The following is a 22997-nucleotide window of genomic DNA, read 5'->3' as shown; positions in this document are numbered from 1 at the left end:
TTATAGAATAGTACATCATACCCAAGAAACAAAATGACATATCTGATCGAAATGGGAAAATAATAGCAACTCATGTTGAAGACGCAATGCACCACATGCCCAAAATGCACATTGGTCACCTCCTACCAATATACATAATGGGTCACTCACTAACTTGAACCGCCTTCACAATAATTAGGTTCATACTTAAATATGATATTCCTCTTCTTAAATCTTAAGGAAACTTGTGTCTTCTTTCATTGAGGAGTAGTAAATATTTTTGGAGACTAGAATGGAAACACCACTTATTTAAGTTATTTCCCACAATTTTATTAATTAACAAACTTATAAAATATGATTAGAGTTTTATACAACATAATTCACTATAAATGGGATTGCTACTGTCAAGACAATTTCCCTCCTCCATAACCAAAGCTTCTCTATAATGCATCCCGACAATAGTTATATGAATAAATTAATGAAACTTACAAAACTTGTAAAATAAACTTGATATATTATGGATAAATATTTCAACGACTAATAATATCCCCACAAATTTCTCAAGTAATAATAGATATTGACCTTCCATAATGGGAGACATAGTCATTAGTTGCATACCTTGATCTAATGTAGTTGTTGGGATGCAACAGAAGTGCATGCAACAACTATAGATGTAGCCAGAATAAATGTAGCAATACCATATTTAGAAATAATAGATGTAACAAATAGGGTTACTATAATTTAGATTAGTGTAAGGTGGATAGGTGGAGTGATATTTTATGAATGGATTGAAAGTGATGGTGAGGGTTTGTGGTAGTAAACTCCCATGGGATGTAACATTAGATGAAGCCCCATCTGAATATAAAGTGGAATATTAATGGTTAGAGTAATTTGATTAAAAAAAAATCGCCATGTACTACATATAATAAATTCCAACCTAGTTAAGATGCTACAAAATCATCGAATGCAAGTCCCTACATTCAATCTCACGTACTTGAAAAAATCCAAAATATTCTTTGTTGTAATATCCCACTCCAATTTGGGAGGTATAAATAAGGTACAAGATGTATAAAGAGAGTTTTTCATTTGGAATAAAAAATTGTTGATGGTGCTTGCATAAAATTTCTAATATGTTAGATTGGTATTAGCACATAGTGATCAAAATGATAAGGTCAAAGATGGCACAATCAAAATAATATATCTAGAGTGATTGTTGACATGAGATAGGGTTGTGTTAGTATTTTTCTTAGTGGTAGATCATTCTCCACACAATATATTAGGGGTTTTGATTATGCTCATTAAGAGCATGATAGTTGGGACTTATTATGTATGGGTATGTTATATCGATCATGCTAAACTTCTAACTAGCTTCCTATCATAGGGTGATAAGAGGTAATTTTTATTTTGTGACATTGATTTATAGTTTTTTCTTTGAGAATATGTTCACCCTATATCACCACATATCTACCCTCAAGATCCAAGGATGCACTGTTAGGGGAAATTATTGATATGGGGAGGGGGTGGAGGCTAGGGAAACATATTCTACCTAGATTCCCTTGCACATTAGGTCATGTTTCCAATCCACATTGAAGGTTATATGAGGGTATGAAAAACCAAGGTGATATAAAGCTCCCCTTTCCATTTGTATTGGATTGCGTCCAAAATGGTTTTTATTTTTCATTTTATTTAATTACATACATAGCATATGATATTTTAAATATCAATATTAATCATCTACTACATTTGTTTCTAGATATTGTGCTAATAAATGCCACTAATCGTGCATTTTATTAGGGACGGTTAATAATATATAAATAATATTATTTAGACTAAGGCAAAGGGTTGACATTGATGCATCATAACACTAAATCATTGAGGGTATATGATGTTGACTAGACCAATTTCTCAGAGGGGTGTGATAGCACAAGTGCCATGAGTTAAATGATCCTAATGTAGGTGCATGTAGTACATTAGCACTTGAGTGGCACACTATTATGATGAGGTTGCTGATAGTTGACCAGTGTGTCATATATTTAGTTGAGGGAGAATAGTACCCTTTGTTCATGACCCTCCATCCAATGGGAATGGGGAAATAAGCTAGTTAGGGATCGATGTGAATTATGCCACCTAATTTTTGTTTTTAACACACTATGAGTATGGAATAAATTCTAGAGTGCTAGACTCTATGATGACAACTTCTTATGTTTCTTTTTATGATATCTGCATGCGTCAACTGGATGTAGCTTGTATTCTTGGGAGAAATGTTGTTATCCTCCCCATCTGACTTAAATTCCTGCATGTGATATGTTGTGATCATAATGAGTGGATCTTTATAATGGCTTCAATCCTTATTGTCTAATATTCCCTTAAGGACAAAAACATGTATATTCCTCATATGGAATATATATTTCTTAAAAACTGGTATATATATTAGATGTAGTTTTTAAAATTATATGTCTAATGTAAATTTATAGTGCGGTTAGATAATTATGAATTGTGATGCATGGTAAATTATATATGGATGAAAAACTTATCTTCTTAGACATGCATGTGCTAAATGCAAATATAAAGTATTATTCAAAATGTTTTTTATGAAAGGATTTTGGATTCTAGGAATGTCACTAAATGAAACCAATTGGAATGATTTCACCAAAACTTTAACTCTTAAATATTTCATGGAAAATAAAGGGTTATGCACATGATAAGTGACATTAAACTACATGATGAGAATTTGGAAATAAAGACAAACACAAAGGTTACAAATGTGATACTCAAGGTAATTGGTTAAGAAATCAATCAAACCATCATATTCATCCTAGTTATTGGTGAAATGTCTAATCCAAATGTCACCATCATGGACAAGTAAAAGATAAGGGGTAAAAATGGACCAATCTATTGAGGTAATATTCCAAGAATAAAACCTCACACCATCGGCATTATTAATGTAGCAAAATTGAGTGACACTAGAAAACAATTTATTAGATGAAAAAATTACATACATAATATAAAACCCTATCTAAACTATATACGCGATGAATGAACACTCTTAGAAGAAAGGAATAGGGGTAAAATTTATTTATGTAGTGCACATTTAAGAGGTTAGGAAGAATTTCCCCTTCTATCTCCCAAATGAAAATATCCCACCTTTCGTAGACATTATTTGATAATGTAAGGTCCTTACTACAATGATTTAGACTTTCTTGAACCTACTGTATCATGAGATTGGTTTTATAGAAGCACAAGATCCACTTTGTGGAAGACATGAGGATGAAACCTATGATTTATTAACCTTTTCAATGATCCTTGGCTACTTCAATTTTTTGCATGGCAGATGATAAACAAAGTTGCCAACTTAACATGAATTTTACTAAGTTCTGATTTTTTTAGAGGTTGCAAAAGATCATCTGATTTAGAAAAGTGTTGATGTAGCATCAATTTTTTTTTCGAGCATATTTTTTGAATTTTAAATTTTCTTATATATTAAGTATGGACATTATTTTTTAAATGTTAGTGATTTTCATGACAATTTTGAAAAGTGTTGATGTAACATCAACTCCTCTTTTGGAGGGGCTTCTTTTTTACACTTTAAATTTTCTTAGGTATTTAGTATGGATAATTATATTTTAAATGTTGGTTATTTAACAATTTTTTTAGTATTTTTATTTTTCTTCTTCTTCTTCTTCCCTGAGATGGTTGTTTTGTAAGTGTTTTTCAAGTTTTTGTTTTCAAAATTTTTTGTAATGAAATAATTATTGTAGTTTGTATAGTTTAAAAAAGAAATGTCAATATTTTAAAGTCATGATTTTACATATATTTGTGTATCATTAATCAATATTTCAAAGTACATCAAATAATTGTCACTAAGAAAGCAATAATTTTAAACATTTGACAAAAAAAATACCCATTTTTAATATAGATATAATAAAAAAAATTATAAACTTCGGGGCCTTTTGGCTTAAAATGACATCTCAAATAAATGATTTATATGGGAAAGTTTTGAGCAAAAAAAGTTTTACAAAATATATATTTTTTTTTGTGAATTTTATGTCAAAAAATAATAATTTCCAAAGTTTTTTTTTCAAAATATAATGATTCACCTAAAAATTACAGTGAAAATCAAATAATAAAAGTATTAAACATATAACAACAATAATTGAGTACTTATTTTGATCATAAAATCTCAAAGTCAAAACATTACAAGTATAACTAAAGAATAGTTCTCAAAATTGAGCTTGATTTCAAGCATAACTTAAATTTAATCAACAATATCATATAGTCCATGTTCATCATCTTCTTCAGCTTCATTATTTTCTTCTTCCATAGTGTTATGTGCTTTAGTTTGGTCATTTTCCTCTCCTATTGGATCTTTGATGTCTATAAATCTCCCGAAGTATCCTTTTTCTATCATTCCATCTGACGGTGGTTGAGGTTCCTTTTCCTTTTTTGCCACATGTGATTGATTAAGATCCCCTTTACTCAAGCCAACTTCTTGGATTTCATTTGGAATACCTTTAATAAAATTAATTCTTTACTTAATAAAATTACATTGGACTGAGTCTTTTTCAATGTTTTTGAAATTTCTTGATTTTTGTAAGGAGCATCCTAGTGTTGTACCTAATCATTAAGTACAACAGAAATAACTAACTAAATTAGCATAAACATATAAAAATTAAAAATATATACATTGAAATATAATTTTATATCATAAAAATTACCTGAACCGGAGAAGAATTCCAAAACCCAATCTCCTTCGTTTGAACATAAATCTATAAGATAATTGATCAACGTTTGTGGTTTTTGATAGATGTTATCTATCTCCTTTTGCATCTTTATCCTCATATGTTAGTTTTCCTACAACAACATCATGAACCAATACTTGGCCATAACTCTTTCCATCTACTAGATTACGAAGAATGGGCTGATAACTATCCTCTTTTATCCTGGATGCAACATGTATGAACTCACAATCACTTATAATTGGTTGATCTCCATGACTAAGAAGATTTGGATTTTTCCTATAACATGAAATAGTAAAAATTCAACTAACTTTTACATAAATAAATAAAAATTAACATTCTAACACCATCATCCCACATCTACCCAAGTAACCAACCAACCGGGGTAAATATGAATGAGAGGCCACTATAATGGGATTCAACCTCATAGGTAACCTTAAGGAAGTGGAATCGGCAGAAACACACCACATAGACCTTCCACATTAGCAAAAGAACTCCCAGGGGCCATCCCAACCACTCAGGTAACCAGCCCCTGGGACCAACTGAATTTTTATACCATTAAACCTTGGACGCTCTCTTGATATGGACACACATGTGACCAAGAGGCTCCAAACACTCCTAGAGCATGGGTATGCATGTCTAGGGAATTTTCTCCTCAGACCTGTGCCTGCGTCTCCGAGATTTGTGCCATTTTTCTAGGCCTAGATCCCAAGTCACTACCCATAACTCAATGACACTTGTAGAACTGAAAGATAGCAAGTGAATAATGTTACAAATGAAATTACTTAAACAAGTGCTCGACTGGACCCCTACAAGCCATGACAAAATTTTTGTCAAACATGTGACAAATATGTAATCTACAGGTTTAAACAACAAATCTGAGCATAGGGGTCTCATACTTATTGAAGAGTCACTAAGAAGTTGTTTTCCATTATATCATTAGCTACATTATCATATATTAGGTCATAGATACATTATCCATTCATTTACAAATACAAACATGAGGAGAGCCATACATCATCACAGTTATAATACATGCTTATAAACAACATAATAACAACAAAAATATCAAGAATACATCAACCATTGAATCCACATATAAACCAATAAATTTACACATAAGATATCAAGTAAAGAACCTCTTATTAATGAATGTAAAGGCCAACCCGGGATGAGACTACAACATTCCACCAGACCAGAGAATGGTTCAGCCAATTCTCTCTTTAATCATTCACCCCTGTGCCATATTACAAGCATGAATGTGGGAATCGAACGAAAAGAAACAACGAGGGCATCCCAAGGATAAACCAACTCACCCTCGTTAATAGAAACCAGGCTTTACTGTAATCTAGAGTGGGTCACTAGGCGAAAAAAATAAACATGTAATAATAGGCTTTACCATGATCTCCACCAGATCAATAGGCCTAAACAAGCATGGATGCCACCAAATTTCTCCACCTAAACCATTAGGAGTTTTCCTGCCTCCTAGTTTCTTAGGCTTTACTGTAATCCACACTTCGATCCATAAATTACTAGGCCGTAAACCGAGACACCACCCTCTAGGATTTACCATATATCCCATCATTCATGAGCAAGGATTCCTATGCCTAATCAAGGGAAACCACCTCTAGGCCTCACCATATATCCCGCCATTAACCAGCAGAGGATCCCTAGTTCCACTGAGGAACACAATACCTAGCTTTACTGCAACCCACAATCTGGTTGAGGGGTCGCTAGGTCAGTAGATTTACCATGATCCATAGTCTAGTTTAGGGATCACTAGGCCATATGTTATTTCTTTTGGAGATCTACCTCACTCAGATTCGAATCCATTTGGTAATCCATCTCAACCAAAACATGAGAACCCCATCACACTATGGATATCCGGAAATGGAAAGGCTAGGCTGAAAACAATGTCACACTTCGCAAAACCCATGCCATAACAATAAATAACCACATGCAATACCATGCATTCCAAATCTAGTAAAGAAAACACACATGCAAATAGATACCTTCAAATAACCTTGTTGTAGTGGCTTGATCCTTCTCTTCCTTTCTTGACCTTTGCTTCCTCTTGCCTTCTTTTCCTTACTTGATCTAATGCCAAAGTTATCCAAGAAAAATCTAAGTGTCCAAGAGTAAGAGAGAGAGAGAATAATGAGATATCTCCAAAACTAAACTGAAAAAATGTACCAACGGATCCTAAGAAGCCTTTTTATTAATTACGCTTCAATTTTTTTCATTTTCCATTATTTTGCTTCAATTTCCTCCTCACATGAAACCCGTGACCTGTCACCTTCCTTTTCTCCTAATTTCCATTATTTTCATAAATAAATGTGCCTAAAATTCATTTTTTCCTTTCCAAATCCTTAGCCATTTCCTTTGCCAATTTCCTTAGGCATAATAAACCAATGAACACCCACACTAGGATGTTTTTCCCAACATTTAGCTTGGAATAAGTGTCCCATCAGCCGTGGTTATTATTTTTCCTTTATTAGCTTTTATTACATTGAATTTTCACCATGGATGTTATGGAACCCTCCTCTTGGGGGACACTGTCCTCAGTGGTCAACCACACCTATACCTTAGCAAAACTATTGAAAAGAAAGATACTACCCATGGAACTTTATAACATAGCTTGATGCAGTATTTACAATGATCATACCGCTGAGAAGCAAAGAAACATGACAACATGAAAACTATGATGAGACGACACCCATACCGCTTATTATATATTTATAACATAGTTCATGGTGGCATTTACATCCATATACATATGTACATATACCAAACATAACCAAAACATGTACCAAAAAGATATACCAAAGACATTTAACAAAACATCTGCTCAACCAATGAGTATGGAACAATACATAGCCCGCATTTTATCCGCCATCTCCCATGTAGCTTCATTAGGACCAAAGCACTTCCACTGCACTTTAACCTTCTTGATTGCTCCGTTCCAGAGCATGAGCACCTTTTTCTACAATATACATTGAGGCTATGGTTGGAATTCTCAATCTGGCTCCACCTGTAATACAAACCAGTCAATCACATGATCAACATATTTACGCCGTAAGGCGTTCCCATTTGAAATGAATTGCCCCAGCCGCCACCGTGTTCTATTGTTGACCGTCGATTTATGGCGTTAGACGATTGAATGAACTGTGATCGTTGATCTAAAACTGTTCAACTGAATGGTGAAAGGTTAATGAGGAAGCGAAACTAAACGATTAATGAGAAAGCGGAAGCGGGACAGACGCACCGCCAGCTTCGCAGCTGATAAGGAATTTGATCTTGTTGAAGCTCCGCATTTTTTAATAATTCTTTTGTGCCAATGGCCTGTGTATCATTGTTTGGAAGAGACGTGCACAATAGCTCTTAGAATAATCATTCTGTTTGTGCCGTTGGGATACACCGTCGGAATATTTCCACCGACGAGGTGTGCTGCCCCTCACGCCAATTCTTTGTGCATAACAGGGAATTGCTCATCAGCAGAGCCATATCTAGCTGCACATCACGTTTTTCTCGCCCACACAGCTGTAGTGGAGAAATATCAGGTCAGGAATCTTTTCACGCACTTACAATAACGCCAAATATTGTGAATATAGTTTGTCAAATTTGAATCAGAGCGGAGCATTTGTGTGCAGAAAATTCAAGGAGGATCTATAGGGTTAGTTATGAGCGCGCCGTGGTACGAACCCTTGGAAGATTCTCCAGAAGAGAGATCAGCTGTTGACAGAATTTTATCCTTCAATCTCCGATGGTGAGTGCCATGACTTTGAGTTATACCCTCGTCTGTGTAAAATTAATGTATCCCTTGTGATAGCAAAGGCTAATGGGAATAGATTGTGGTTTTTTTTAGAGATCATTAGGAATTTTCACAGTAGAATATGAATTTTGTCGAGCTTTCGAATCCTAATATGAATTATTTTTCAAATCCCAAAGTAGAATATGAATTTTGTAGAGATTTAGAATCCAAAAAAATTCCACCATCAGGACCAACCTGGACCAAATTCATATTCTATATTTTACTGTGGAAACGTCCACAAAAATTCATATTCTACCGTGGAAAATCCGAATGATCTCTCTCAAAAAGGCTAATGGGATTTCATATTAATTGTTGAAATTAATTTCTACATGGTTTGCAGGTTTTTGGATCCAATTGTTTTTGGAGATTATCCACAAGAAATACGTGAAAGATTAGGATCGCGCTTACCCTCCATATCCTCGGAACTATCTGCGAAAATTCGGGGATCGTTCGACTATATGGGTATTAATCACTATACAACCTTATATGCAACAAGAACTCCTCCCCTTTCCCCCGACAACACGCAATATTTATATCCAGAATCCAGGGTTTATCTGACTAGAGAGCGCCACGGAGTCTCCATCGGAGAACGGGTATGAATATCCAGTCCTTGACCTCTTTAAAAAAAATTTGTGATTTTTGCAGTACAGTTTGGCCAATGGCTCATGCAATTCCTCCATTTTTATATGATTCCCACACAACGATGGATGGTTTGTTTGTGGTACCTCATGGAATTCAGAAAATCGTGGAGTATGTAAAAGAATTCTATGACAACCCGATTATTATTATCACAGAGAACGGTAAAAAATTTATGTAAATATCTCAGAGGATTTGTTTTTCTATAAGAACTGAGCCGAAGGTTGTCAAACCCTAGTATGTACTTATCTTATCTCTCTGTTTTGCCTTCTAGGCTATCCAGAGTCTGAGGAATCCTCGTCGACTCTGCAAGAAAATCTAAATGATGTGAGGAGAATAAGGTTTCATGGAGATTGTTTGAGTTATCTTACTGCAGCAATCAAGTAAGATCAAATTTTCACGATTTTCATTATCTTGCTATTGGCCTTTACTGAATTTCATTTGTTTAACTGATTAAACTGATGACCATTTATGCGTGTGTTAACACAGAAATGGCTCAGATGTTCGAGGGTACTTTGTGTGGTCTCTTCTGGATAATTTTGAGTGGGCATTTGGGTATACCATTAGATTTGGTCTTTATCACGTGGATTTCATTTTTACGCCGTAAGGCGTTCCCATTTGAAATGAATATGGTGTTAGACGATTGAATGAACTGTGATCGTTGATCTAAAACTGTTCAACTGAACGGTGAAAGGTTAATGAGGAAGCGAAACTAAACGGTTAATGAGAAAGCGGAAGCTGGACGGACGCACCGCCAGCTTCGCAGCTGATAAGGAATTTGATCTTGTTGAAGCTCCGCATTTTTTAATAATTCTTTTGTGCCAATGGCATGTGTATCACTGTTTGGAAGAGACGTGCATAGTAGCTCTTAGAATAATCATTCTGTTTGTGCCGTTGGGATACACCGTCGGAATATTTCCACCGACGAGGTGTGCTGCCCCTCACGCCAATTCTTTGTGCATAACAGGGAATTGCTCGTCAGCAGAGCCATATCTAGCTGCACATCATGTTTTGCTCGCCCACACAGCTGTAGTGCAGAAATATAGGGAGAAATATCAGGTCAGGAATCTTTTCACGCACTTACAATAACGCCAAATATTGTGAATGTAGTTTGTCAAATTTGAATCAGAGCGGAGCATTTGTGTGCAGAAAATTCAAGGAGGATCTATAGGGTTAGTTATGAGCGTGCCGTGGTACGAACCCTTGGAAGATTCTCCAGAAGAGAGATCAGCTGTTGATAGAATTTTATCCTTCAATCTCCGATGGTGAGTGCCATGACTTTGAGTTATACCCTCGTCTGTGTAAAATTAATGTATCCCTTGTGATAGCAAAGGCTAATGGGAATAGATTGTGGTTTTTTTTAGAGATCATTAGGAATTTTCACAGTAGAATATGAATTTTGTCGAGCTTTCAAATCCTAATATGAATTATTTTTCAAATCCCATATGAATTTTGTAGAGATTTAGAATCCAAAAAAATTCCACCATCAGGACCAACCTGGACCAAATTCATATTCTATATTCTACTGTGGAAACGTCCACAAAAATTCATATTCTACCGTGGAAAATCCGAATGATCTCTCTCAAAAAGGCTAATGGGATTTCATATTAATTGTTGAAATTAATTTCTACATGGTTTGCAGGTTTTTGGATCCAATTGTTTTTGGAGATTATCCACAAGAAATGCGTGAAAGATTAGGATCGCGCTTACCCTCCATATCCTCAGAACTATCTGCGAAACTTCGGGGATCATTCGACTATATGGGTATTAATCACTATACAAACTTATATGCAACAAGCACTCCTCCCCTTTCCCCCGACAACACGCAATATTTATATCCAGAATCCAGGGTTTATCTGACTGGAGAGTGCCACGGAGTCTCCATCGGAGAACGGGTATGAATATCCAGTCCTTGAGCTCTTTAAAAAAAATTTGTGATTTTTGCAGTACAGTTTGGCCAATGGCTCATGCAATTCCTCCATTTTTATATGATTCCCAGATAGCGATGGATGGTTTGTTTGTGGTACCTCATGGAATTCAGAAAATCGTGGAGTATGTAAAAGAATTCTATGACAACCCGATTATTATTATCACAGAGAACGGTAAAAAATTTATGTAAATATCTCAGAGGATTTGTTTTTCTATAAGAACTGAGCCGAAGGTTGTCAAACCCTAGTATGTACTTATCTTATCTCTCTGTTTTGCCTTCTAGGCTATCCAGAGTCTGAGGAATCCTCGTCGACTCTGCAAGAAAATCTAAACGATGTGAGGAGAATAAGGTTTCATGGAGATTGTTTGAGTTATCTTACTGCAGCAATCAAGTAAGATCAAATTTTCACGATTTTCATTATCTTTCTATTGGCCTTTACTGAATTTCATTTGTTTAACTGATTAAACTGATGACCATTTATGCATGTGTTAACACAGAAATGGCTCAGATGTTCGAGGGTACTTTGTGTGGTCTCTTCTGGATAATTTTGAGTGGGCATTTGGGTATACCATTAGATTTGGTCTTTATCACGTGGATTTCATTTTTACGCCGTAAGGCGTTCCCATTTGAAATGAATTGCCCCAGCCGCCGCCGTGTTCTATTGTTGACCGTCGATTTATGGTGTTAGACGATTGAATGAACTGTGATCGTTGATCTAAAACTGTTCAACTGAACGGTGAAAGGTTAATGAGGAAGCGAAACTAAACGGTTAATGAGAAAGCGGAAGCTGGACGGACGCACCGCCAGCTTCGCAGCTGATAAGGAATTTGATCTTGTTGAAGCTCCGCATTTTTTAATAATTCTTTTGTGCCAATGGCCTGTGTATCACTGTTTGGAAGAGACGTGCACAGTAGCTCTTAGAATAATCATTCTGTTTGTGCCGTTGGGATACACCGTCGGAATATTTCCACCGACGAGGTGTGCTGCCCCTCACGCCAATTCTTTGTGCATAACAGGGAATTGCTCGTCAGCAGAGCCATATCTAGCTGCACATCACGTTTTTCTCGCCCACACAGCTGCAGTGGAGAAATATAGGGAGAAATATCAGGTCAGGAATCTTTTCACGCACTTACAATAACGCCAAATATTGTGAATGTAGTTTGTCAAATTTGAATCAGAGCGGAGCATTTGTGTGCAGAAAATTCAAGGAGGATCTATAGGGTTAGTTATGAGCGCGCCGTGGTACGAACCCTTGGAAGATTCTCCAGAAGAGAGATCAGCTGTTGACAGAATTTTATCCTTCAATCTCCGATGGTGAGTGCCATGACTTTGAGTTATACCCTTGTCTGTTTAAAATTAATGTATCCCTTGTGATAGCAAAGGCTAATGGGAATAGATTATGGTTTTTTTTAGAGATCATTAGGAATTTTCACAGTAGAATATGAATTTTGTCGAGCTTTCGAAACCTAATATGAATTATTTTTCAAATCCCATATGAATTTTGTGGAGATTTAGAATCCAAAAAAATTCCACCATCAGGACCAACCTGGACCAAATTCATATTCTATATTCTACTGTGGAAACGTCCACAAAAATTCATATTCTACCGTGGAAAATCCGAATGATCTCTCTCAAAAAGGCTAATGGGATTTCATATTAATTGTTGAAATTAATTTCTACACGGTTTGCAGGTTTTTGGATCCAATTGTTTTTGGAGATTATCCACAAGAAATGCGTGAAAGATTAGGATCGCGCTTACCCTCCATATCCTCGGAACTATCTGCGAAACTTCGGGGATCATTCGACTATATGGGTATTAATCACTATACAACCTTATATGCAACAAGCACTCCTTCCCTTTCCCCCGACAACACGCAATATTTATATCCAGAATCCAGGGTTTATCTGACTGGAGAGCGCCACGGAGTCTCCATCGGAGAACGGGTATGAATATCCAGTCCTTGACCTCTTTAAAAAAAAATTGTGATTTTTGCAGTACAGTTTGGCCAATGGCTCATGCAATTCCTCCATTTTTATATGATTCCCAGACAGCGATGGATGGTTTGTTTGTGGTACCTCATGGAATTCAGAAAATTGTGGAGTATGTAAAAGAATTCTATGACAACCCGATTATTATTATCACAGAGAACGATAAAAAATTTATGTAAATATCTCAGAGGATTTGTTTTTCTATAAGAACTGAGCCGAAGGTTGTCAAACCCTAGTATGTACTTATCTTATCTCTCTGTTTTGCCTTCTAGGCTATCCAGAGTCTGAGGAATCCTCGTCGACTCTGCAAGAAAATCTAAACGATGTGAGGAGAATAAGGTTTCATGGAGATTGTTTGAGTTATCTTACTGCAGCAATCAAGTAAGATCAAATTTTCACGATTTTCATTATCTTGCTATTGGCCTTTACTGAATTTCATTTGTTTAACTGATTAAACTGATGACCATTTATGCGTGTGTTAACACAGAAATGGCTCAGATGTTCGAGGGTACTTTGTGTGGTCTCTTCTGGATAATTTTGAGTGGGCATTTGGGTATACCATTAGATTTGGTCTTTATCACGTGGATTTCATTTCTGATCAAAAGAGGTATCCCAAGCTCTCGGCTCAATGGTTGAGGCAATTTCTTCAGCACGACGATCAGGGAAGTGTTAGAAGCAGCAGCATTTAGACTGCGTTGTCTATTTGCTAATCAAAGCGCACACTTTCCTGCAACTCTACCCAAAATCCTGCAAGCAAATATGTTGTGTTTGGATCTATCCACCGTGACACACATTACAAAGAAATCATCGATCTATTCCAAAATGCAGAAAACCCCATTCAGATGTTCGAGGGAATTGCAGAGTAAGAACATTGAAAAAAACAAAAAAGTTGCACGATATGCGACATGTGTCTATCTAAATCGTTGTACTATCCTATATCTTTTTAAAAATTACTATGCATATATTAAAGAGCTTTAACAAAATGGAGAGGGGAGGTGCAATTAAAACAACTCTTTCAAAAAATGGAAGCTCTCTCAAATCGGGCAATGATGACTCCCAGGACTGCCTTTTGAGTTCTTTAATTTCCTTCGAACTCTCTTCTCCTTTTAGCAAACATTTCAAGGGCAAAGATAATTGCATTTCTAGCCTTCCCATTTTTTGTTCCTTTCTTGTGGTGGTTTTCCCAACAATTTCCACCATAAGTAGCGTTGTTGTGGACGAAGTTTACTATTTTCTTATAAATGACATTTTGCTCCTTCCTTTGAACGTTTCGAACAGCTTTAGGTACCATTGTTTCCTTTAGAAATGACGGTTCCATGTTTAATTCGTTGTTTCGTTATGATGTCCTCTCTTTAACCGTGGTAACCTACGTTGCGTTGTATTTGGTATAATGGTGTCTCCTAAAAATTGTACCTATCTCAGTTGTATCGACTCTGAAGGTCTGGGAAGTATTTGATTTGCTTGAAATTTCTGCTATATTTCAGTCTCACTCTCTCAAGCAACAATTGTCTTGAAAACAAGTTCGCAATTCTTTTGGCAGCTTTATACGGTTCAGTTTACAATCCCCTGCCACACTTCTCAGAGTACCAAGATAATTTATATGTTCTCTTTTTTGTTTTAACTGTCTTCTGTGTCTGTTGATGTATGACTAAATATAATAATATAGTTGAACTACTCATATTTTAATGTTCTCATGTAGTTTTTACTACACGATAGAGTTGAGGTCTCTCGGGTTTCCCCGTAATCTTACCCTTGGTAGTCTACCGACATCTTTGAGGTTTGTTCATAGGTTCCAACCAAATCATGTTACAAACCACACATGATCAGAGTGACATGTGGACTAGCTCAAGAGGAAACCAGAGCAAGGTACTTCCTAACTGTTATTCTACCCCGGATTCAGAGGAGCAGCCAGGATTTTATCCATAGTTTCTTTCCTTCCAACTTTAGATGGGATCTCACCTCAACCTTCTGCCTTGGTGGTCAATCAACATCTTTGACGCCTGTTCGGGGTTGTGCCAATTAGGTTACAGATCATACATAATCAGACCGAGTTATGGACCAGCTCCAGACAGATCAAGAGTATGGCGCCTTCCACCCATTAGGGGTAAATCAGCTCCAGACTGATCCAGAGTATGACACCTTCCACCTATTAGACTAGGCCATACATAATCAGAGCGAGTTATGGACCAGCTCCAGACAGATACTTTGCAGATCCAAAGTATGGCACCTTCCACCCATTAGGGGTAAACCAGCTCCAGACAGATCCAGAGTATGGCACCTTCCACCCATTAGGGGTAAACCAGCTCCAGACTGATCCAGAGTATGGCACCTTCCACCCATTAGGGGTAAACCAGCTCCAGACAGATCCAGAGTAAGTTGCACTGTTGGAGAGGTGAAAGGTGCTCCCATTTAATAGACAATAACCCAAGCTTAACGTAGAGCCCAAATTTTTTTTCCCGTTTCGATGCCTTGAGACGTGAAGATTCAAGAAATTTGATCGTTTTGATGCCTTGAGACATGAAGGAATTTGATCTTGTTGAAGCTCCGCATTTTTTAATAATTCTTTTGTGCCAATGGGCTGTGTATCACTGTTTGGAAGAGACGTGCACAGTAGCTCTTAGAATAATCATTGAATCACCCACCACTGTTGCCTAGCAGGCCCCTTGAGCTTCAGGAAGCTGGAGGCCTTTGAAGAGGGCTTGAGCCTTCACTTGTTTGTTCATGAAAATACCAACCTGCCGTAATATCGACTCTCTTGATTTCATCTGAAGTCAATGAAGGCTCCCTGCCCCTGCCATTCCAGGTTTCTTTTAAAGGTGCCATCAAGGAAAAGGGTTGTTATACCTTGATCCAGCATCCAGGGTTTCACGTCTTAGAGAGACACATCTTGAGAAATAGGTGGATGGTCCATACTGTCTTCCCAAGCTTAATGCACTTGCCATTGCGTGGGATACATGATAGGTGTTTCCAAAGGAAACAGGCCAAGGACTCGCAGAATGGCGAGACAGGGGATCCTTTTATCACCGACTTTGTTTGAAATAGTTATGGCGAAGTCCATCTTTCCACCAGGCCGCTTTGTCGGACAAATATTTCAACATCAGTTTGGCTTCCATGGCTTGGTTAGATATCATTGGATCTCTTATTGCCAAGCCCCACTACTCTCAAATGGGGCTCGAACCATAATCCAATTGATTAAATTGAATATTTTGTTGTCCGCTGTCTCCTTTCTACAGGAACCACCTTATCTCTCTCCCAAGGATATAGGTAACCTACCGGTGCCAAGAGGGCTGAAATCAGGAAAAGTGACAATACATCTTACCTGGATTATCATATTGATATTTACTGTGACTAGATTGATTCATTATCCTTTTGGCTGTACTTACCCATGGGTGTTATTTTGCAAATGCTACCTAAATGTGATGTACTTGTCATTAATATGCCTCTTTCTTACAAAACTAGGTGCGCCTTATCACAATTTCATAAATAATCTCTCCCATTATTCACTCAAACATCAATAGCACCTATATATTTTGTACAACTTGTGAACAAAAACCTCATTATTGTTTCTCTTGCCCTTTCCTTTTGGTTACAGTAGGGGAATGTTTAACAAGGAAGGTGTTCTCTACCAAGCCTAGCTTCTCTCTCAGAATCTTAACATCCCCTTTGCAAAGGGTTTCATTAGAATGACAACAACTCGCATTTAAAGCATTTCTCCACCCCTCCTAATTAGAAATACAATTTTGGGTTCTCTACTAATTTTCTCCACACCCATTTAATCTAACAATGGACATAGAGCATGTATATTTATACTTGTGTGTTGGAAATACCATTTTATACTTTAATGTTTATTATTTTTGTTTTATTATTATTACTTGAATTTCTTCTTAACAAGTGGTTGTGTTTCTTTTGGTTTTAGTGAAAGTATGGGCTCCAATGTTGGCTCTCTTATTATGGAGTATAATTCATCTTTGAGAATTTTTCAATTATTAAAGTAGGTTAGTCAATTGCTTAAAATATTAAATTTATTTCAAAAAGTTTTTGTTACTTTATAGGTTAGACACTGGCTTGAAATATTAAACTTATTTCAAAATGTTTTTGTTACTTTATAGATAAGGCGTAGATTTCTTGGCTCTATGATGAAAATAATGAAGGGAAAATACATGTTAATATGTTACTTGTGCTCTTTGACTGAAAAATACACGGTGAGAGAAAAATGTATATTATGCTAATTGAGGAATGTTTTTCGCTTGTCGAACTTATAGTATTGAATTTAACACACTAACACTTTACAACAATGAACTAACAATATTCATGATCAAAATAGCAATATGGAAGATTTATCTGCATGATGAAAAAGGCAATATGGAAGATTCCGATCACGTTCCAATGCATTTCTTAAAATGTGGATGTGACAAAAGGTTGTTGTGGAAGTTGTTGTTTGTATATGGAAAATTTCTTGATCATTGTGCATAATCCTAATGTTGATAGATATGTCTACTAAATGCTTCCAGTTAATGGGGCATTGATTTGAGCATTCAATATATTTTTATTCTTTATCAAAGTATTCTTTTGTTGTATTTGTATTTTTCAATTTATGCCTTACGGCGTTTCCTTTGCAACATCTGGTGCAAATGCTAGTTAACATACTTCTTAAGCAATGAAACATGGAAAACATCATGGAATTTTATTGTCAAACACAGTGTAAGTTGATAGGATACTCGCCGAATCCTCTCAATAATCCTGAAAAGTCAACAAAACCTTGCTGCCAACTTGACACATGATCCAATCCGTAAGGAGCTCTTCTTCGGTTTGATGCACAAGTACACCTGTTCCCAAACCTAGAACTCATTGAACAACCTATTCCGATATGCATAGCTCTTTTTCCTATCCTGTGCTGCCATATGTTATGAGGATATAGAGGAATGAATTCAACAATGTATGTATTTATAAGAAGTCAAGAATGGGGTTTTGTAGTACTTGTGATTCTCTTAAATAAAAAAGGGATAAATGTGAAGGGGTAAAAAGGGGTATGCATTCATAACATTGTTTTTTAATATTGGATAGTTATCAACTATGAAAACATGTTTATTAATAGTTTTTCTTTGTGTTGTGTGCAAATTTCATTCTCAAAGCACTTCAAAAGCTTACAATCAGCAAACAAGTGAAAGGAAAATGTTGTATAAGCATCAAAATAAGTATTATGATAATAAAAATAAATATTTGGGTTTGATAATTTATGATATGGACTAGAAGAAAACACATCTACCACATTTTTTTTGCACACAAAAAAATTTATAGGAGGAAAATTTTATCCAGTTTCACTTGGTCGGTTGTATGGTCTTTAATGGGAAAGTGTGTCCAAGGGTTTACTTCACAACTCCAACTACTCATAATGATGCAAATATGACCATAACCACAATTCATGATGTGTTTTCTCATTGGTCTGGTAATCTTCTTGAAGTTTTGTATCTGCAATTAGACAATAGTAGTCGTGAAAACATAAATCAAATTATATCTAGATACCTAAGCATGCTTGTTGAATCAAAATTTTTTAAAAAGGGAAATGTTGGTTTCTTATTTTTAGAAATAGCCATGACCATATTGATCAGATGTTCAATTATTTTTTAGTAACATTGAGGAGGAAGGATGTTGGGAGTCTGCCATCATTAATTGAATGTATTAAGAAATCATGCATTCTAGAGCCTATTTTTCACATGTTGGAAGAAACTATTGAATTTGAAGGTTTATTCTAGGATCACATGGTGAAGAGAAATGCATTGAAAAACTTAATGACATTAACTTCCAACATCAATTTTGTATAAAAAATAAATGATGGGAAAACACTTATATGCCACAATAAGTATTCAACTATTGCATAATGGGGGTCATCATTAGGTTTAGAATTTTCTTATTTCATTCCATATCGAACAATATTATCATCAAATACATTGTTATTACAATTAGTTGTTGAAATCTATAATGCACGAAGGCATAAAATAGATATAGATTATTCAAAATGCTTGGAATAAATTAAAAAATCTATAAGAAAGACATATGATTATGTTTATGTTGCTAATTCAGTTTGGTAGGAGTATTTTTTCAATAATCAAAGTAATACCATTTGAAGATCAAGAAATGAAGATACACTTTTGAAGACTCCATTTTTTGGCCACAAAATATGCCAAATGAACATCAAGAAAAAAACATTTTTGAACAACAACCTAAGGTATTATTAATTCTTCACATATAGAGGAAAGAGAGATGTCTATTGATTCTAGAAGATCACATGCACAACATGAAGTCATGGAAGACCTTTACAGGTGACAAGAGACCACTCCAGTGGTCTACCTTATCTACCCAGGATCCTTTTCATCTTCAATGAACCCTAAGATCAAAATAAAAAGGAATAGAATATCCTCGCCTTTAGTCTCTTCTCTAAGTGGTGGAACTCGACAACAAGTTTATAATTCCATTAAGCACTCACTCAACATTTGCAAGTCTACACTGCATATTCTTTATGGAACACAAATACCACAACTTAACCAAAATTGTGACTTATTCTTCTTTATTATAAAACTCAAGCCTTGCCTTGATATCACTTAAACAAAATGGATGTGACTCATCAGGGTCCACTCGAAATGTTCTTCTTGATATTCATTTCTTATATTTATTTGGTCGAAAGGTCATGGTATAGATCCTTTTGAGAACTTTTAATTGCACCCAAAGGCAAACCATCAACTAGTCAACCCATTCCATTTTTGTTTTAAATTTTCCAAAAGCCCGACCACACCAGGTCATGGGGGGTATTTGAGGTTGGGCTCGACTTCTAGCTCGTAGTCGACCTTCCTCCTATCAACAAACTCTTATGATAATTTTCTTTTCTTTTCGATTACGGTTGGGTCCACAACGTGAGGTTGGGGTCAACCTCTATTTCTCTTATACGAATTCATATACCCCAGAATACAATCACGCCTGACCCAACTCATATTTCACTCCTTCTAGTTCACTACAATTACCACTCTCCCAATAATCCTTTCTCCTTGTAAACAACAACAACTTTAAATTGCTTTACCAATTCATCCTGTCTAAGCTTCCTTTTCATTATAGTGAAAATCACTTTATTTTACAGACCAAAGCACACTTCCCCAATGACAAAACTTAAGCACACTAAATAATATATTAAACACACCAAAGGTAGGCAATTTTTTCTTTCTCAACAATGTCGAGAAAAAATCACACTTTCTTTTGATCAAGAATTAAACATTGATTTGGACAGAGGATAAAACACAATAATGTAATTCTACTCACTTGAGAACTATATTTATAGAGGATGTGTAGCAGCTCCCTTCTTGGGCTCTTCTCGCTCTTTGTTTTTTTTCTCTGGCCTCTGCCGCCTGAGGCCTTCGAGCATACAAATAAATCTTAAAAGAGAAAAAATATACTCTAATGAAAACAAGTATGTTTCTAACAACAACTTCTCTAACATTGACAACTAGACTACTTCTAGAAACCTCCTAAGACACAACTATGCCTATCTCGAACAAAAGAAACATATTATTAACATAAAGTAATAAATTTGTGCAGGCACTCCCTCCAAGGGCCACGTAGACACAACATATCATAAGATATTTACAAAATTGGTTCCTTCAACAAAATGTGGAGTGACGCTCCTGCATAAAACTCCCCAGGTGGAAAATGTTTGACCTCCTGTTCAAATGTTTGTTGTTGCTACAACCCTGACTTAAGTATTCCATTATCCCATACTTGATTCTTAAATGTGCCAATTAATTTCCTAGTGCATTCCTGCACAATCACTTTGATGTGGATTGTCCTCTTTCTTCCTTGATCCCAAACCCTTCTTTGAAATTTCTTCATCTTTGTTATGTTAATGTAGTATTTTCCAATCAGCTAAGTACTATAACTAATTACTCTTTCCTTTCCATCATACGATACCTTAGGTACTACCTATATCAGCATCATTATCTACTCAACCTCCATATCCATTTTATTTTCATGCTAAAAAATATGACTTCTGCCTTTTTGGGTTAAATTATTTCCATTAGTCATCATCACGATGGATATTTTTCAAAGTTTTAGGATTTCATTCTCTATCTCATTACATTATTCAACATAGAACATAACTCTATATTACATAAATACACCCTCCTTGTTTCCTTCAACAAAATACAATATGGCAAACTGCTAGCCTCCTTAAAAAATAAAATTGGGCCCAATAAATCTTGTTTGTAAATGAAACAAATTATCATGAGATAGGCTTATCTCATGCCCTTTCCTTCTTTATTATCTTGAAAACATTTGTTGTCCTACCTCTTCTTCTTCAATGGTGCTTTTATCAATATTCTCCTTTATTTTTTGAATGGTCTGCTCACTTTTTACTCTTGGTGATAAAATAGGCTTGCATATAGCAGCTTCAAATTTTTTGCAAAATTTCCCTTCCTTCACAATGTTTCGTACAAGAATTGCAAGGATATTCTCCCATTTATCTTCATTCATCTTCAAAGTACACGATTACCATGTCAAATCATTTGTTTTCCTTATGAAAGTTTGTTTGTCGTAGTTCCCTGAACTCTAAACTTTGGTCACACCTGCACATATGATATACATGTTATGGAAAATAATCTCTATCTCTTGACTTTCAGCTCCAAAGGTATGGATCTTTGTCTTATAAAAAAAATGATTTCCTCCTTGAACCCTTTCACCATCTCCTACAATTTCCTAGATGAGACTCTTGTATGGCCATAATCCTTCTCATCCATGTCCGGGCATGCTTATCCTCCTTAATGTACTCCTATGTACAATGCTTCATAATTGTATTTATAATCCAACCCTTTTATCTCATTGATATCATGCCACAATGGTGTCTCCTCTTTATCAATGACAAACTTTTGGTTGTCTTCTTATCCTTGGGCTCCTTTGACCTCCTTTGGATTAGCTAGATTCTATTGTTCTCAGGGATTCTCACCAGCTCCCCCTAGATCATCTTCATACTGAACAAATTCAGGAGAGTGAAAAGCATGTAGTTTCTTCTCTTTTCATAATTTTCATATCTTCAACCCATGACAAAAAATTTAAAAAAATGACCCAATAAATACTCAATAAAATAAGACATAACCAGATGATCATACCTTTGAGATTAATCTTCCTCTCACTAACTTGGAGAGTGTTAGCCTTGGCTTCTTCATGTTCTCCATACACATTGTCTTCTTGAGATAACTCTGTATCTCCTTTCCTTGTGATAGTTCCTTAAGGTTTTCCAACTTCTGAATCAATTTCCTCTTTTTGTTCATTGTCAACATAACTCTACTCTTTTGGAGTTTTAGCTTCTTCCATAACCTCAAGCACTTATTCAACTTCATGGTAATTTGTATCTACAATTTGAAACTCACCCAAACATTTTTTTTTTTTATCTATTAGACTAACCTAAGTACCCACGGGGGAGTTGAAAAGGTGACCTATCGCAAGGAGTGCGATAACAGCGCACCCATTCACCGTCAATCCAAAGCCCCATGGGAAAACTCACCCAAACAATTAGATAAAAGCACATTATTTTTTTCCTCCTCATCACCTGGTGTTGTTGACATTCCTTCCGTGAGTTGAATGAAGCACATCTTTATTTCATGATTTTCATTATCCTCCTCTAGGATTTATCCTTGCTCTGGTTCACAAAGGTGAAATTTCACTCCTATATACTCAAAAAATCAAAGTTCTTCTCTCATTAAGGAAGCATCATGTCCATGTTCTTATTTCTTATCGTTGATAAGTACCCTACCTACTCTTGGAAATTGCTTGCAGGTCATTTCTTTTTGTTTTTCTTTAGGGAACAAGTTTATTTCTTCTTGATTTTGCCTCTAAGAATTTTCTTAATCTTGCCTTGAGGACTGTCCAACGTCTACTA

General features: G+C 35.8%; 3 protein-coding genes across 3 annotated transcripts; all 3 read left to right on the top strand.

Annotated features, from left to right (window-relative positions):
• Positions 1-7951: 7951 nt before the first annotated feature.
• On the top strand, positions 7952-9875 carry LOC149207403 (coniferin beta-glucosidase-like). The gene is made up of 6 exons (XM_089398028.1): positions 7952-8275; positions 8348-8481; positions 8867-9121; positions 9226-9326; positions 9437-9545; positions 9652-9875. Exons 1-6 carry the CDS (start codon positions 7952-7954, stop codon positions 9767-9769), a joined length of 1041 nt encoding a protein of 346 aa, XP_089254154.1. The 3' UTR covers positions 9770-9875.
• Positions 9876-9885: 10 nt separating this feature from the next.
• Positions 9886-11744, top strand: LOC149207402 (coniferin beta-glucosidase-like). Its single transcript, XM_089398027.1, has 6 exons — positions 9886-10221; positions 10312-10427; positions 10805-11057; positions 11162-11264; positions 11375-11483; positions 11590-11744. Exons 1-6 carry the CDS (start codon positions 9886-9888, stop codon positions 11705-11707), a joined length of 1035 nt encoding a protein of 344 aa, XP_089254153.1. The 3' UTR covers positions 11708-11744.
• A 105-nt stretch (positions 11745-11849) lies between these two features.
• LOC149207401 (coniferin beta-glucosidase-like) lies at positions 11850-14032 on the top strand. The gene is made up of 6 exons (XM_089393894.1): positions 11850-12200; positions 12291-12406; positions 12784-13036; positions 13141-13242; positions 13353-13462; positions 13569-14032. Exons 1-6 carry the CDS (start codon positions 11865-11867, stop codon positions 13768-13770), a joined length of 1119 nt encoding a protein of 372 aa, XP_089250020.1. The 5' UTR covers positions 11850-11864; the 3' UTR covers positions 13771-14032.
• Positions 14033-22997: the final 8965 nt, after the last annotated feature.

The sequence above is a fragment of the Pinus tabuliformis genome, chromosome 1_2, assembly GCF_031772625.1.
Source record: "Pinus tabuliformis cultivar Carrire ecotype Pingquan chromosome 1_2, CPIR1, whole genome shotgun sequence".
NCBI lineage: Eukaryota > Viridiplantae > Streptophyta > Pinopsida > Pinales > Pinaceae > Pinus > Pinus tabuliformis.
This window is presented reverse-complemented; position numbering and strand designations above follow the sequence as displayed.

Bases quoted from the DNA above. Each gene is read 5' to 3' on its own strand.
- LOC149207402 (XM_089398027.1), top strand. From the start codon at position 9,886: ATGAGAAAGCGGAAGCTGGACGGACGCACCGCCAGCTTCGCAGCTGAT. The intron at 11,058-11,161 runs GTATGAATATCC...TATGATTCCCAG, and splicing joins GAGTCTCCATCGGAGAACGG to ATAGCGATGGATGGTTTGTT. The intron at 11,265-11,374 runs GTAAAAAATTTA...TTTGCCTTCTAG, and splicing joins TATTATTATCACAGAGAACG to GCTATCCAGAGTCTGAGGAA.
- LOC149207401 (XM_089393894.1), top strand. From the start codon at position 11,865: ATGAGAAAGCGGAAGCTGGACGGACGCACCGCCAGCTTCGCAGCTGAT. The intron at 12,407-12,783 runs GTGAGTGCCATG...CACGGTTTGCAG, and splicing joins TTATCCTTCAATCTCCGATG to GTTTTTGGATCCAATTGTTT. The intron at 13,243-13,352 runs GATAAAAAATTT...TTTTGCCTTCTA, and splicing joins TTATTATTATCACAGAGAAC to GGCTATCCAGAGTCTGAGGA.
- LOC149207403 (XM_089398028.1), top strand. From the start codon at position 7,952: ATGAGAAAGCGGAAGCGGGACAGACGCACCGCCAGCTTCGCAGCTGAT. The intron at 8,276-8,347 runs GTCAGGAATCTT...TTTGAATCAGAG, and splicing joins CTGTAGTGGAGAAATATCAG to CGGAGCATTTGTGTGCAGAA. The intron at 9,122-9,225 runs ATGAATATCCAG...TGATTCCCACAC, and splicing joins GTCTCCATCGGAGAACGGGT to AACGATGGATGGTTTGTTTG.